Source organism: Chrysemys picta, chromosome 15 (assembly GCF_011386835.1).
Source record: "Chrysemys picta bellii isolate R12L10 chromosome 15, ASM1138683v2, whole genome shotgun sequence".
Taxonomy (NCBI): Eukaryota; Metazoa; Chordata; order Testudines; family Emydidae; genus Chrysemys; species Chrysemys picta.
Genome location: NC_088805.1, coordinates 15,636,821 through 15,649,085, shown reverse-complemented (window position 1 = coordinate 15,649,085; position 12,265 = coordinate 15,636,821). Strand labels below are relative to the sequence as shown.

General features: G+C 52.6%; 1 protein-coding gene and 1 long non-coding RNA gene across 6 annotated transcripts in view; one reads left to right on the top strand and one right to left on the bottom strand.

The window, feature by feature from the left end:
- Positions 1–11,810, bottom strand: part of LOC101952977 (tRNA (32-2'-O)-methyltransferase regulator THADA-like) — a 39,344-nt gene extending 27,534 nt beyond the window's left edge. Inside the window, exons 1-10 of one of the 5 annotated variants that reach the window (XM_042841566.2) lie at positions 11,546–11,810; positions 8,947–9,124; positions 5,914–6,000; positions 4,936–4,963; positions 3,874–4,025; positions 3,476–3,598; positions 2,637–2,757; positions 1,959–2,107; positions 687–771; positions 80–216 (exon numbers count right to left, since the gene is read on the bottom strand). In XM_042841566.2, the coding sequence (XP_042697500.2) occupies positions 80–216; positions 687–771; positions 1,959–2,107; positions 2,637–2,757; positions 3,476–3,598; positions 3,874–4,025; positions 4,936–4,963; positions 5,914–6,000; positions 8,947–9,124; positions 11,546–11,670 (1,185 nt within the window). In that variant the 5' untranslated portion in view covers positions 11,671–11,810. Of the gene's footprint in view, positions 1–79; positions 217–686; positions 772–1,958; positions 2,108–2,636; positions 2,758–3,475; positions 3,599–3,873; positions 4,072–4,935; positions 4,964–5,913; positions 6,001–8,946; positions 9,125–11,545 lie in introns of those variants that run through there. The other 4 variants (XM_065568370.1, XM_042841567.2, XM_065568368.1 and 1 more) reach the window with 4 other exon arrangements.
- On the top strand, positions 9,085–11,053 carry LOC135975818 (uncharacterized). Its single transcript, XR_010592863.1, has 3 exons — positions 9,085–9,217; positions 9,776–9,863; positions 10,920–11,053. It is a non-coding gene; the product is annotated as an uncharacterized LOC135975818 (long non-coding RNA).
- Positions 11,811–12,265: the final 455 nt, after the last annotated feature.

Below are 12,265 nucleotides of genomic sequence, written 5' to 3'. Positions count from 1 at the left end.
GAAGAAGGGAAGATTTCTGGCTGCCCTGGAAGAGGGTGTGGCCTGTAGGAGCTATGCCCCCCCAGGCTGGGTGCGTTACCGGGCTTTCTGCATTGTTCCAGATGAACTGGCTCAGTCTGTGGAGCAGTTCAGAGTTCTCAGCCAGCATGCGGCTCTCCTTGACTTTCCAGATCTCGGGCAGACACTCCAGGATACGTTGCAGCCAGAGGGAGAAAACTGAAAGCACAGAACAGACTAGTATAGAGTTCTTCCAGCAGGCAAAACAGCAAAACCTCCCACAGCTCTTCCCAGCTGGAGTGGGCAACCAGGTAGTGGGCAAACACCTGCCTCTCTGAACACCATTTCCCCTGAGATTTCTCTGTGAATGTACCTTACGCAGCAGGGGCTCAAAGCAAGATTAAGGCAAGCGTGTGCGTTACAGCACGATGGTACTAAGGGGCGCAGGCTGGATTTGACTGGGCTTTAATTTCAGAATTGAGGGAAAGATCACTGCTGGTGGTTCCCCTCCCCACCCCAAGGTGCCCTAGATCTCCTCAAGCAGCTGAGTCACTCTTAGAAATTCCCCTTCCCATACGGTATGTCTAAAAGCTATGGGGGTTTGGAGGTTCCTGCTGCAGTGGGTGGCAAACCTTTAAAACCCTCTTGGTGTATATTCGGGGTGGGGGTGGGGGGCAGATCTTTATTACCTTGGAAACGGTAGTAATGATAATCCTTCTGCCCTTCGCTCACAGCCCAGACAGCTGGAAACAGCACGTCCAGCAAGAGACAAGCCTGCAGGGCATACACCAGTGTTAAGCAATAGCTGTCAGCTGAGCTACCACTGTATTTGTGGTGTTGGGCTTTTCTTGCTGATTGACAGAAGAGATTTCTAGACACCAGAACTTCAAAGAGGACCTGCTAGGTCATAATTAAGGCTAAGATTTTTGTCATGGATAGTTTTAGTAAAAGTCACGGACATGTCACGGGTAATAACGAAAAATTCAAGGAAGCCTGTGACCTGTCCGTGACTTTTACTAAAACTATCCATGATAAAATGGGAAGGGGCTGGGCAGCTGTGGGATGGTGGAGAGCTGCGGGGGTCCCCCTGCTCCCCCATGGCAGCTGGGGAGCTGCAGGGGTCTCAAGTGAGGAAGCTTCCATCACCAGAGCCAGGCCGAGCTGCTACAGCAATGGGCGCTATGTAAATACGCTGAGTGAGACAGCCTTTAGCCAGGGCGGGCTCCGCTGAAATCCACGGAGGTTTCCCCACATGCCCCCTAGCTGGGCAGGTTCAGTTCTCTCTTGGACTCCTCCTGCAAAGCTCTTTGCCATGACACCAAGAAACACCGATCTGTTCACGTGCAGTTTTACTCTTTGGCTCTTGAGCCACTGAACTTTGCCTTCTTACAGCTGATATGGCAGCAGCGGATTGATTAATTACATAGAACGTTCCCCCTCCACCCAGCTAAGGCCCTGGCCACAGCAGGTGAACCAGCAATAGCAACAGTCATGGTGCTGCTAACAGACTTCTAGCATTCTTCTTCTCTTGATTCCCCCGTGGTGTGTTCATGCCTATATCCGCTACTGAAGGGGTTACTCACAGCACAGTTTGACTTCCAAGATTCTCCTGGGGAAACAAATCTATCCATACTGATCAGGGAAACAAAGGCCCCCTGGCAACAACTACATTTAAACACAATGCCTGGCGGGAGTGTAAGGCCTTTGCCAACTGTCAGGGCTTAAACTTGCTGCTGGTGCAGGCAGGTGCAGCTAGATCCAAGTAAATGGAACTGGCTTGCTCAGCAATGAATTAGCGTGCACCTCCCCCTCCCCCCCAGTATCTAAAGCCACCCCAAGTACTTGCTGAGCCAACACCCAGCAACAGGTGAAAGGTTTTTCTAAACCCTTTGCCCAAAGCCCAGTTTGCTTGTCCTCTGCATTCCCCAACAGAATCTCGTTCTAACTTAGAGCTCTCCTACCTGGGGTGGGAAGCTGTCCAGCCGGCAGCTCAGGATCTCCTTCTTGCAGCAAGTTAATAAACCCCTAGTGAGCACCAGTCTCGCTAAGCCGTCTGAACTCAGGACAGACGTCTCCACCTTGAGTTCTCCAAATCTCAGCTCTCCTGGCCCTAGGGACAATCACCAAGTTAGGACAGAGCAGAGACTTATCCAGACACTGACTTTCAAACCGCAAATCAGCCTTTTGTTTCTCAGGTTAACTTTAGTCCTTCACACCCATTAGTATTAATTGTAGCACAGGTCAGAGCCAGGCACAGCGTGAGCAGACAGCACAGAAATATGGCCCATACAACACAGGGCCTTCCCTGAGCAGACTCTCCCAATCATGCTGAACCCGCCAAATGCAGCGTACACTGCCTGCTCCAGAGTGGGAGGGGCTCAATCTGCAGAAATAAAAGGTCAGTGCACGTAACCTACTGTGCCGCCTTGCCCCATGGTCCGAGAGCCCCATATCTAGGCTTTGCTGGAGACTTCCTCCCCTTCCTTCACCTGGGAAGGCAGAACGGCCTCTAGGGAATTGTGATCTGTTCCTCGTTCAGCCACTGACTCTGTCACCTTGGGCAGGTCACTTCCCCACCTTTGGAAAGCACCTTGAGATCTAGTGCTAACAAGGATCGTTACTGAAGATCAAGCACGCACCTTGGTCGACTAGCTGGAAAAGAGTCAGCACGGCTCTGGCCCCTCTCTCTGGCTCAGCAGCAGTGTTCACCAACATGCTCACGGCAGTGCCGGCCAGCAGGCGGGCGTCCTTGTTAGCTGTCTGAGGAAACTCACCCTTTAAAAAGCTTGTCTTTACAAAGCCATTTAAACATCACTTACTGCCCTCCCCTCTCCCTGCAAAGAAAAGGCACTTACAAAGCCACTGGGGGTATGCTGCACTTTTGCAGCACATAGGGTGGACTGGATCCCTCTCATCACAACTCCCCCTGCCCCACTGCAGTCACTTACGCGGCAGTGTACATGGACATACTGAAACACGTGTATTACACATGTACAGATGTACGCATGGGTACGTCTCCAGCTGGCAAAGGTGGAGACACCCATTACCAGCAGCTGTCACCTAGCATGGCACTATCACTGCATCCTATCATGGCTTCACTTTAGTGCAGTTATTGTTCCCCCTCCATAACCTCATGGGAGCTGTGAATACTCAGCACCTCTCCGTAGCAGGCAACTTTTGTGTAGGTGCCTATATTTGAAAATGTTGGCCTTATGTTTTCTGCCTCAGTTTCCCCGAGGAAACTGTAAAGTGGGGATAATAAAACTTGCCTCCCTGGCAGGAGTGCTGAGTGGTGAAATTAGATAACGTTGGAAAGTGCTTTGAACAGGTAAAGCATTATCCTTATTTCTCTAACCGGGGACAACTTCTCCCCTCAGATCCAGGCTGGCCTGGCTTCACGTGGGCTCAAACTCTCTGCAGTAGCTTGGCTGCTGTCTCATCTGGGCCATGGCTGGGTAGCTGCCTGGACTATAATCACCTGCTCCATGACGACTTGCAGCAGAGATCCCAAAATGCTCTGCACGATTTCACTGTTCTCGGCTTCGCTCCACACCAGAGGCGACACTTCCTTTGACATCGCCTGGAAAAGCTGCAGGCAGGTCTGAGGAAGAAAAAGGATAAAGCGCAACCCTCTGTCACCTGCTAGATCTTTTTCTTAACAGTTCGACAATGCGCCTGCCCCCCCCCACCCACCCCCAACATAGGGGGAACTTTTTCTTCCAACCCCTAAGTCCTGCCGTCTTACGGGGGAGGACACCAAATTCCAATCAATGTTTGGGTTTTTTAACCCCTTCTCTTCCCCTAGTGCTCGTGGGAGTTTCAGCATGTTACAGGCATCCAGAGGAGACTATAACCCCCAAGCGATGTGGATCTTACCTTGACCGTGATGTAGCTCCACTCCCCGCTCCTGGCCGTTGGGTCCTGCAGCACCCAATTCAACGTGGCAGCTACACGCAGCAGCAGCAGCGGGGCTAGGCTGAGTCTCCAGTGGTGTCGGCCTAGGCGGCTTTCCTCTATGAACATGCAAACTGTGGATGGGGGGAGAGGGGCACACAGTGCATCAGATGCCAGGCACTGCAGCCCGAGATGCTGGGTTAAACACCTCAAGAGGTGGCCAGCAGCATCTACGTGCACGCTGCAGCGAGTTATGATCAAACAAACTGATCCAGACGCCCACGCTCCAAAGGTGGGCCCTGCTCTTATGCAGGGCTGGGGAACCCCCTGCCAGTTGGTTTGGGTCCCAGGCTTTGAGGCCGTACGTTTGAGTTGAATCCCTCCCTGCAGGGGTGAATATCCCTGCTAACTCTCATGAGCGGAGATTCAGAGATGACTCTTCCCCGGCCGGTGTTGTTAACTCATGAAAAGAGACTGGGAAAGGACAAAGCAAACGAAGGGTCTAATCTCTCCATTCTTGGATGGAGATCTGGAGCTGGTGATTCCTAGTGCTCATACCACTTTTCATCATCAACTGCGTGTTCGCTAATTCATTCACCCCACCCTGGGGAGAGAGGCGAGTATAAGGCTCCCTACTGTATGTGTGGGGAAACTGAGGCACTGAAGTGACACGACTTGCAGAAGGCTGCACAGAGTGCGTGTCTTCACGCCCAGATCCTGCTCCTGACCATGCTGGGATTTGCCCAGAAAAGCTCAGTCCACAGACAGCACCTGGCTTTTGGCGTGGGAGAAGGGCCAGGACATCAGTGACACTTCTGCTCGTCTCGTTCCCCAGTCAGACTGAGTAGCGGACAAAGAGATTCAGGGACTCGTCTGAGGTGGGCCCCATGAATCGGTAGCTCAGCTCATGATGAGCGTCAGGATGGTCTCAGCTCAATCTCTTATTAACCACCGAGGCCTCCATTATGGACATTTGGATTCATGTGGTTCTGTGGGTTAGTGTCACGGCTTTCAAAGGGGGCAAGGGGAGTCTTTGAGACTGACCTGTCTGGAGGTCTCCCGGAGACAGCACCTGCAGGGAGAAGGAAACGCAGGCACGTTTAACACTCATGGAGGGCACAGCTGCTGCAGAATTGCAGCTAGAGGGACGCAGTGTGTGCTAGGAGAGGACTGAGGGGTAATTGGAACCCGAGCAAAGCGTCTGCCAGCTGAGCTTAGAATCAAGCCTTCCCCCCAAACCACAGCACACAGTTTCCCCTACCCAGGGCAGCACAGCCAGTGGGCCAGACAGATCAGCGGGGCAGGGCTGAGACGCTCCGTTTGTCTCTGTGGCCCGGGGCCAGTGGAGCTGGGTGTTCTGCGGGAGCAGAGCTGACATACTCACCCCTAAGGGAACTAATACACTTCAGTCAACTCCCTGAACTGTCACAGACTCTCTGCTTTCTCCCCTGCACTGATGATGAACAGGGGGTTGTTTGTAAATAGCTTCCTCCTTTAGAATCTGCCTCTTCTTCCTGCCAAGTTCTCTTTGGCGTGGTCCAGATCACAAAGACTTGCCATGTTATAGTTCACTACCTAGGGGACCACCAACCCAGCACTGGGCTGAAACACCGCCAGCCAGAAGAGCAGGAGGCTGACTGTACCGAAGGCTGTTTTTATTTACACACAAAGTTCTGGTGAACCCGCAATCCTAGGACAGGGAACAAAAAGAACCTCCAGGCCAGGTACCGTGGAATGTGCTAACACTGTCTCATTGTACAGGAGCTTTAAAATACTATGGGAGTAAATACAGGGGTCCTAGTCCGCCTGAACTGGGCCTTTCCTGCCATATCGCCATCCCCGGATCCACTGCTGCCCTTTGCACTAAGGCCCCAATCCTGCAATGCTATCTGCTAGCTCAGACCCGCTGACGTCAACAGGACTCTGCACAGGCCTAGGGGTCCAAGCTGATGGCTCCTGACGCGGGATCAGGGCCTCCCTTTGTCTTCTGTGCTGCTCTAAAGAGAACTGAGTTCCTCTCACCTGTTTGGACTCGGTCAGGCTGCTCATTAACTTATTCACTTCCTCAGCAACCAGGGATTCTTTACCTTCCGACAACTTCGTAACAATCTGGGGGAAAAGGAAACCTCGAATGGTCCAGGTGTTCCAGGATTGTGCACAAATACCCAGACCAATATGGGTCTGTCTACACTGCAGCTGGCAGAGAGCCTCCCAGCCTAGCTGGATGGACTCGTGCTAGCTCAGCTGGAGCGAGCTTGCTAAAAATAGCGGTGTGGACATTGTGGCTCTGGCAGCGGGCTGGGCCACCTAACGCCCTGGACCTGAGACCAGGTGGCTAGCCCGAGTCTCCAACAGAGCCACAGCCTCCACCTTGATATTTTTAGTGAGCTAGCTAGTGCAAGTCTGTCTACCTGGCTGGCTCCCAGCTGCAGTGTAGACATACTCTGTGTGCTCTCAGTTAGGTAGATAATATGCTATTGAACCCAGAATTAGGATTTAGACACAACAGACCTTTCCCAAAGAGACAAGTACGGCCTCTTGAGTAAATGACGTGTGATTAAAACTAGCTGTGAAAGTCTAAAAATGCACAACAACAAAAAGGTAGGAATTTCAGAAAAAGAATCCATTTAATAAACGCGTTCATGTGGTCAAGCACTGTGCCAGATATGGAAAGTTAACGCTAACAGTCTAAGGTCAGCAGGTTTTTCTATTAAATCGCTAAAATCCGCTTTAGTGTTTATTTTCAGTCAAGGGCACAAGTTACAACATTTGGCTAGAGCTCTAAACTTCCCCAGAGCGCAGGAGCACTGGGCTCTGGGATTTTAGTTCAGGCCCCTCTCTGGGTTTGTCTACACGGCCTTGCAGATTGGACTACGGATAGGCACATTGCAGCGCGCACACCGAAGTCCTTCAAAGAGGACAACGTTAATGCGAACCAGGTACCTTTTAAAAAATCTTACTGAGTTATAGGTGAAACCGCTGTGATAGACCCAGGCCAGTTGGGTATAGCAGAATAGCAGAAGGCAGATATACTGGCCACTGGATTAACAGTTTTCTGTTTCCTGACTGACCAGAGCAGGGGCTGCTCCAGGCTAATGAGAACATCTGACTCCAATTAACCTGCAAAGAGTCAGGTGAGGCCATTAAGCTAATGTGACCACCTGACTCTAATTAAGGCCCCGCTGATACTATAAAAAGGGCTCACTCCAGTCAGGCAGAGGAGAGCAAGTGCGGCTGAAGGACTGGTTAATGAAGACACTCTCAAGTTATTGATAAGGGAGCCCTAAGGTAAGGATGAAGAAGGGAGAAGCAGGAGAGCTGTGGGGAAGTGGCCCAGGGAAATGTAGCAACTCTGGCAGTGAAAGGATGGCTGCTAGCAGCTGCTACCATTAGGGTCCCTGGGCCGGAACCTGGAGTAGAGGGCAGGCCCGGGTTCCCCCCAACCCACCACTACAGGAACACCTCCTGGGAGGGGAAGTCAGGCCCCTGTCAGGACAGGAGGCTAAACTGTTCTAAAACAAGCCCTAGGGACAACAGAGACTGTGGGAGTTCTCTCACCAACCTCCTTGCTGGCTTATGATGAAAAGGGCTCAGTAGACTGTAACCCTGGCCCTAGAGAGAGAAGGGCTACGTGGAGGGTCACAGAGAGCCACTGAGGCTAGCATATACTGCCTAGAAGTGCAGGACCCGCAGGGACAAGGTCAGAGCTCTGCCACACCGCGTTATATTGAACTTGCTTTGATCTGCCGGAGTGCGCACCCCCCCACACCCCCGGAGTGCTGCTTTACCGCGTTATATCTGAATTCATGTTATATCGGGTCGCGTTATATCAGGGTAGAGGTGTACCTCTCCCACCTTGTCTCCATAATGAAAGAGACCGGACAGAACGGTGATTCTCCACTTGCTGGCTCTCCTCCTTATGTCTAGCTGCTAAATTCACAGATTTTTGAAGGCCAGACAGGCATGATGGTTATCTAGTCTGAGCTCTTATGTAACACAGGCCAGAGAATTTCACCCGGTAATTAAGGCACTGAGCTCAATCACCTGTGATTAAATGACATTATACTAAGTTAAAAACAAATGAAACACTTTCCCTACTATTCACTTTCCACATAGCAACGGCTGTAGGAGTTGCCACCGAATGCTCTTTCCTTGCAAATGGAAGGCGGGGTAGTCTGCACAGTCGTGAATGGGAAGGTGGGGTGGCCAGTGCAGTTGTGAATGGGGAGAGAGGTGTCCAGGAGCCAATGTGGTCTATGTTGCTAGAGCCCTGGTACAAAAGTCAAGTGTAGGTGGCTAAGCAAAGGGCCAAGCCTCAGTTTTTATTCTTGGTTTTCCTAGAAGGCAGGCACAAGGTGAAACCTTTACTCCCAGGGAAACTCAGTTAAGATTCAACATCTAGTTTGCAGTAAGGTTCTTTGTGTAGACTAAGGCACAAGATCACCCCGTAAGTGAATGGTCCAGGCAGGTCTCAGTCTCGGTTCTGAGTGGCAGGAGCCCAGGCGTCTATTCCTAGCTCTGACTTGCTGTGGGACCTTGGGTAAGTCACTTAACATTGCTATAGTTCAGTTTCCTCAGCTGTAAAATGGGGATCATAACCCGTCTACCTCACGCTCTTGTGAGCATCCCTGACTTTACAGATACGTCTATACTCCAATTAAAAATCCATGGCTAGCCCATGCTAGCTGACTCAGGCTCCCGGGCTGTTTAATTGCGGTGTACACGTTTGGGCTGGAGCCCAGGCTCTGGGATCCTGCAAGGAAGGAGGGTCCCAGAGCTCAGGCTGCAGCCTAAACCCCAACTTCTACACTGCAGTTAAACAGCCCGGCAGCCCAGCCCGAGTCAGCTGCATGGGCTAGCCCCAGGGTGTCTAACTGCAGTGTGGCCACCCCTTCGGAGTCATGGATAACAGGTGCTGGAGAGGCACTGAGGGTTTATTATTTTGCAGACACCCCTGCAAACAATGGAAGTGACTGTTGTAGAGCGAACCGTGGCATAGCATTGCAGCCTGACCCACCCAGATGAATGGAGCGGCCGCTATATAACACGATTTACCTGCTCGAGCTTATGGAAGGAGCTGGAACTGCTGGTCGTCTCCATTTGGAAAGCAAGCACGCAGCGCACTAAGGGAAGCACGTCGGCATCGTCTAGCTCCCATAACCCCTTGCTCAGCTCCTGAAAGAGCAGAAGAGCCTCCTCCAGATTTTTATCTTTACACCTCTTCACAGAACCCCTGGAAAAATTAAACACGGGATTGTCATGTTAACGCTGACTTGTTCCAAACGCCTCCAACTGAGCGAGGGAAAGAGTTTAGACTGCAGCTACGGTCAGTAGTCACGGAGCGGGACAGGGAAAACTGCCTGGCTTTTGCTTAGCACCCATCCCGATAGTATGTATAGCGCGCATGTTTAAATTATATTTATTCATTTAAACCTATCGGTCTAGATTTTCATAAGTGACTAGAGATTTATAGGTTCTTCACTTGTTTCCTCACCAAAGCCATCTGGTGTTCCCCCATTTGCTTTAAAAGATACTAACACATATATAAAGGCTGGGGCCAAGGTTGGTAAAAATAAAATAATTCTGCAAAATCTCTAGATAAGAAGCAGAAGAAGGGAGGTAGAATAAGATCAGACTGGCCCTGTGTAACGTAAATACAGCACTGGAAAAGAGTCAGGGCCCAGTGTCACTGAATATAAGAGAATTAGTTAAATTTCATTCTGCTTTATCGCACCAGCCTTGTAAAGCAAAATATCAACCAAACTCCCCATATAACCAAAGATACAAATATATAAACCAAGCCGCATCTCCAGCAGAAACACAGCAAGGAACCTCATCGGGAAGAGGAGAGTGACTCCCCTCATAAAGTACCCCCTTATCCTAGGTTTGGATCCACAGACGGGCAGCACCCTACAGCAAGACTGATTTCGGCAGGAATCTGCAGACCCGCTGGGAGTCTACGTTTGCAACAGGTCAATATCTGAAACAGAATGACGTGCCACAGTGGAAGTGAGCAGTTGCAGGCTGAAAACTAGCATCGTTTCGCTTTGCGTAAGGCGGTGTCTATGGCCCAAATGCAGGACTTTAGCTGGGTACTGCTGGCTCTACACTCGCCAGTCAGAAGCGGGGATAACAATGCTTCATTGGAGGTGAGAGAGAGGGAAAGTGAAAGAGGAGTAAAACTGATTGAAAGAATTACCCTCTCTCCCTACAGAACTAGTTTAGCCAAGACATCCACGTGTCCCTTTTAGCCTGCACACTGAATATTCCTTGACTTGCTTTCAGTCCTTGCATTACTGTCATTTCCAGCTCTCTGTCTCAGCTGTCACACAGCAGGTTAGTGCAGCTAGTTTTTACACCTCTGAAGACCTGGCCTGGGTATAAGTCTGATTAAAACAATACGTGCAACGAATTTGGTTTCAAACTAACGACTGACTGTTCACATCCCACACACACGGACAGGAAGTCTGTGCAGTGAGGAGACAAGGGGGCTGCGGGTCAAAACGAGAGGCTAGGGCCCAGCAAGTCAGTACAGAGGTGTGGTGGTGAGAAGGGTCGAGGACTAGAAATGCAGGGGGTGCGGAGGCTCAGGCTTGAAACGCAGTGGCAGAGAGTCCAAAACTGGAATAGCCTGACTGTGCTGTAGGTCAGAAGAGAAGTGAACTTTGTACTCAGCCTTGCACAACAACCACCTGCGCTGCTCAGCTCTAGCCAGCCCTCACTTTCAGGAACACTAGTATTTAACCCACATTTACCCAGCTACTAAAAACAAGGAGACGTGTTGAACTGGCAGCTCCTTGAGGCAGAGACTGTTTTTCTGTTCTGTGTTTCAGTGCCTAGCAAAAGGGAGTCCAGGGGCATGCCTCCACTACCCAGACACTACAGTAATACAAACAATTAACCCTGAAGAATGGTTACAGAACGAACACTTTTGATCCTTAAAGGGAAGTTACATTTGGCCTTGAAATTAAACCTGGTAGAAACTTTCCCACCATGAAAACAATCCACTGAAATCCCTTTTTCTCAAGGAAATAGACGCCCGCTCAGTGTGCAGCCCAAACACGGGAGCAATGAAACCTGACAGCCAGAGCGACTATAATCCAAAGTGAGACCGATTCCACTGACCCTTCCTGGTCCCCACTGCCAGCACTGCACGGGGTGGGGACAGCGCGTCAAAGGGGACAACAAGCTGAATGACAAGACAGACTCACCCACGCTGTGTTAGTAAAGCAGGTAACACCCCAGTTTCTTATCACATGAGTTTGGTTTTCAATTGGGTGTCTCTTTAAGCTGCCATGAACCAGTCACCGGGGGCCCAACTGTCACAGGTCATTGCCCGGCGACAGGACAGCTCCCGGCCCCACCTTCGCTGTGCAACCTGGGCAGAAGCCCAAGCGCTGGGGGGCACAGAAGGGAGCGGGCAGGGCGCCCGGGTGCAGAGCGGAGGGGGGCAGGGACCAGGGCGGGACCGCCGGCAAGGGGCGCAGGCCCCGTCCCGGCTTCTGCCCCCGGCCACCTCCCGGGAGCGCCAGCACCATGCGGGGGAGATGCTCTCCAATGGCCCCCCGTGGCAGGAGGGGGTTAACTGCCCCACGGGTCCCCCCAGGAGCTGGCCGCCTGCAGCCGGGGTCCGAAGGGGGCGCCCAGCACTCACCCTGCGAACTGCTCCAGCTTCTCCAGGAAGGCGAGCACGGCCCGGCAGAGATCGTGCAGCGGCTCCCTCCGCCCGAGCCCCCGGTAGAAGGCGAGGCAGGCCTGGGCCTCCTGCGCCGAGCCCATGGCTCACGGAGCGGCCCGGGGAGGGCGGCCGGGAAGCGAGCCAGGCTGCCCCGGGGATCGAGCGCAGCACGTGGGCTTGGCAGCTCCGGGCCGGGGCCGCGCTCAGCTGTGGCGGCCACCATAGAGTCGGGCGCAGACTGGGCCGGGCCGCCTGGCTGCGGCCGTCACGGGGAGCCTCTGCCCTGCGGGCCCGCCAGCCCCATCTAGTGCCGCCGGCGGTCCGCACAACCAGCTCCCGCTCCCACTGCCCGACTCCGGGGGCACTGCGCATGCTCACCCGCACTGCGCGTGCCCAGTAACCTTCGCTGTTGCCTCTGCCCTCACTTCTACTTACCGCTTGCTGCCCGCTGGCTGGAGGGGTTTAGAAGGGGAGGGGGGAGGGAATCGGAGCGCGGGGGCTGTCAGGGTCTGAGCAGGGGGCAGAAATGTACTGGACGGGGGGGGGATCAAGCTATGTAGGTAGCAGGAGAAAAGGGGCTGAAGGCGGAAAATCGGGGATGGGGGGTGGGAGCCGGGGTTAAGCGGGGGGGGGGGGGGAGACGCTGCCAGACCCTGTGTGGGGACAAAACCCCCGTTTAGGGAGGGGGAGAGGGGG